General features: G+C 32.9%; 1 protein-coding gene across 1 annotated transcript; it reads left to right on the top strand.

Annotated features, from left to right (window-relative positions):
* The first annotated feature begins 710 nt into the window (after positions 1-710).
* LOC112466902 (DNA polymerase alpha catalytic subunit-like) lies at positions 711-3732 on the top strand. The gene is made up of 3 exons (XM_025035250.1): positions 711-888; positions 964-1098; positions 3619-3732. The coding sequence occupies exons 1-3, from the start codon at positions 714-716 to the stop codon at positions 3693-3695; spliced, it is 387 nt and encodes a 128-aa protein (XP_024891018.1). The 5' UTR covers positions 711-713; the 3' UTR covers positions 3696-3732.
* The last annotated feature ends 13 nt before the right edge of the window (positions 3733-3745 follow it).

The raw sequence follows: 3745 nt of genomic DNA, 5'->3' as shown, positions 1-3745 counted from the left end.
ACATCCTTTAGGATTATACGTAGAGATACTTTGGACGGCAGTGAAGATCGTGTTCGGGATTTACCGCTAAGAGGTGGTCATCAGGGAGGTGCCGGTAATTCAGGGTATATGAGTGGCAGACAAGGTCGTCTTCCAACATAACGTAAAGATCGTAGATACGAATGTCGTCTTACTACTGATAACGAAGACACTGTTTTACAGCCAGATTTTAATGGAAAGCGGTAGCTTCAAGAAATTCCAGTTTTTATTTTCGAATATACTTTTCACGTAATTTAGTGTCTTTTCTTTCTTTCTTTTTTTTCTTTTTTTTTTTTTTTTTTAAATTATTATATATATATATATTTTTTTTTACTTTTACTACAGTCTAAACATACTATATTAAACTTTACGATTTGTAACAATTTGTAGTATGGTATATTTAAGTAAAATATTAAAATTATGTTTATATAACTGGCATGTAAATAAGATAATTTCTTTAACATAAAATAATACATGTAATATTTATACAGGGGAAAATAATCTTTAATCAAGGATTTGTTGGTCGTCCAATTTGTGATATACAAGTTTCGGTAAAGAAATTGAACTTAAAAGTCAGAAGTTATGATCTGCAATCACTCTGCAGTGCTACTAAGTTATACGATACTTGTAAAATTGGTATTATATTGTTCATCTGACCAAATAACTTAATTTTGACAAATATTTAGGTATTAAAGATGAAGGAACACGAATGTAAAAAGATCACGTCAGCGGAAACTCCATCGTTCTTCAATACAGTGGACAAAGTGCTAAATCTAATGCATGTGACGTTAAAAGAAGCAAAATACATTATGACTATAGTGATGGATCTCAATGTTATATCGCTCGCGCTTCAAATCATTTGTTTAGCAGGTACATTCATTATATTTCTTATTTCACTTATAAAATATAATAATGCAATTATAATTAAATAATGAATGAATATAGGTAACATTTTATCAAGGACGCTATTAGGCAGAAGAGCGGAGAGAAACGAATATGCATGTAACAACAGATATTCGTTTAATTTGAAAGATTACATAACGCTGGATAAGAAAATTGAAAAGAAAGGGCGAGGCGATGGTGAGATCTCAATATATTTTTATATATTGTCGTTATTACGAAACTAGATATATGTTAGATCCCTGTTGCAAAGAACCGATAGAAACTGATAAAAAAATATATTCTATCTGAAAATAATGTGTTTTTGTCCTTGGAATCTCTCATAACTTCTGATAAAATTGATGATTTTTGGAATTTGTTGATTCAATCAAATTTTATATGTATCTATCACAACTCATACAAACAGATAGAACTCCAAAGAGACTCGACGCAGGTCAATCTGAGATTGCAGATATTCTTCAAACTTTGGTCGTCTTTTATCTGCAATTGCAAATAATTTTAATGACTTGATTGTTTTTAATCAGCAATTGCACATACCTTAAAATTTAAATTTTTTATTGAACTCAATCGGAATAAACTTGCACTTACAAGCTAGGATTTTATCAGGACTTACAACACGATCAATATATAGAGATTATAGAGGAACGTATATGTTTTAATCAGATTTCGGCAGCAATCATTCTGTATATGGACTGTCATATTTAAAAAGTATCTTTGGTTCAAAGAGCGTGAATCCGTATCTGCAAAGTACTTTTTAAATGCACATATTCGTATTGTGAAAAGTTCGACCTCAATACAAGGCTTCGATTCTTATCAGTAAATACGGTTAAATAAGTGTCTGTTTACATCGGATTTTTCCAATGCAGTCACTTTTCTAGATGAAACTGCCTTCAATCGGTCGCTATATGGATTCTCGGGTCGAAAATTAGTCATTCGACGATTTATCCGTATTTACAAACAATTTTTTATCTGCACCTATCGGTGTGCATTTGTGCTTTGTGAAAACCTCACTCTAGTTTGTATCAGTAAATACGGGTTAATTAAGTATTAGTTTACATTGGATTTTTTAAGATGACACCAGTTTTTCAAATTCTTTAAGTACGAACCTATCTGTTTCTATCTGTCCGTATCGGAGTCTGACGATATCTGTTCGCAATTGAGGATAATGTTTGTGTACACGTGAGAGTGAGACGACGATAGAGCAAGAAAGCGAGAGAGCAAGAAAAACTACAGAGCGCGAGAGAGAGAAAGTAGAGAAAGCAAATAATGAGATGTAAAAAGATGCTTACCTTTTTCTAATTTCGCAGCGACGACGACGAATCGCAATTCCGTCGGCGCCAAAGTGCCGCAAACTTCGCCGGCCGTGCGGTAGCCCACCGTGGAGTCACACACAATACGCGCACCTCACACACACACTTATTTTACTTTTTCTTTAACTAAGAAAATGCGCTTTAAACTTCAACTGAATATATTTTTTTTTGTCACCGGACGGCATACGCGAAAAATCCGACAGTCTAATGAATAAAATATTGCTTAGCAACAGCACATAAAAACAGACTAGCGTATGTTCGGATACTCACCGATACATGCAGATAGAAAGTACTTTTGCAAATACGAATACTGCCATATAGCAACCAATAGCAATCGATTAAGATTATGAGCACAAGCGCTGAATTCGTTCAAAATACATTGCTCTTTTATTTAGCATCTTATCAAGTAGATAATTATGAGAAAAACCAATAAACACAAGACAAGATATCTTTTCACTCAATCGGAATTATCTCATAGATTCCAATAAAAAGAAATCATTAGATCATCCTATTGAATACAATAAATAGTATACTTAGAGAATGCATATAAAATCTAATAAGAACAATTTGTTACAAAATGATATGTTAAAGTCAAAATTCGTATCAGCAAATGCTTTTAATAACATCTAAAGGTATATCATAAACGTATCAGAAATGACCGATATATCCAACGTCATACTTAAAAATCTCAAAATTTGAAAATCCCGATAGAATCTTATAAATATTTTATATTGTGTCTGCAATGCCACATTAAATATCAACTAGTAAATGCCAATTGCTGCAGACCTATCTGGAAAATCTGCTTGATTCATATTAAAAGAGTAAATTTCTATCAGAAAACTGTGTGTTTTTGTCCTTGGATTGCCAGATTCACTTTTATAAAAAATTAGTCCTTTACATATCTGTAATCACTCATAAGACGATATAAATGTACTTTCATTATGGATAAGCTTTTGCCACTAAGATCTGATGGAAACAAATTGTGGACTTTTCGTATTAATGCGCATTCGCTTCCAAACAGTCAAGTATGTTCAAAACCTATCAATTTACAACATATGTAAATACGTATAGAAAAATATTCAAATAAAATCGATAACTGCATATAAATATACACAGCTGTCGATCAGTGTGTCGATGCTGTTTGAATCCAATAAATCGCACATTCGTAAATCTTAATATAATCCATTATGCACATGAAAACAATAGAATCGGATACATTCCGTAACAGATTATCCTCATAGTGACCGCGTGCTTGTAGATTCCGATAAATCCAAATCAATTGTCAAAGTCTCAATTTTGTTGTACTGATAAACCAGATGGAATCTGATAGACTTTTTATCGTTGTCTAGAAGTTTCTATCGGTCTTTTGCAACAGGGATGGCACGCGTAGAAAAAAAGCTGCGGCGTATGCTGGAGGCCTCGTACTTGATCCGAAGAAAGGTTTCTATGACAAGCTGGGACTGCTGATGGGCTTCAATTTTTGGTATTGTACAAGATGTATTAATCCGAGTATTATA

The sequence above is a fragment of the Temnothorax curvispinosus genome, unplaced genomic scaffold, assembly GCF_003070985.1.
Source record: "Temnothorax curvispinosus isolate PA1 unplaced genomic scaffold, ASM307098v1 QBEX01016689.1, whole genome shotgun sequence".
Classification (NCBI taxonomy): Eukaryota; Metazoa; Arthropoda; class Insecta; order Hymenoptera; family Formicidae; genus Temnothorax; species Temnothorax curvispinosus.
This window is presented reverse-complemented; position numbering and strand designations above follow the sequence as displayed.

Excerpts from the sequence above, each read along its gene's own strand:
- LOC112466902 (XM_025035250.1), top strand. The coding sequence starts at position 714 with ATGAAGGAACACGAATGTAAAAAGATCACGTCAGCGGAAACTCCATCG. Across the intron at positions 889-963 it reads TCAAATCATTTGTTTAGCAG|GTAACATTTTATCAAGGACG; the intron begins GTACATTCATTA and ends GAATGAATATAG. Across the intron at positions 1,099-3,618 it reads AAAGAAAGGGCGAGGCGATG|AAAAAAAGCTGCGGCGTATG; the intron begins GTGAGATCTCAA and ends TGGCACGCGTAG.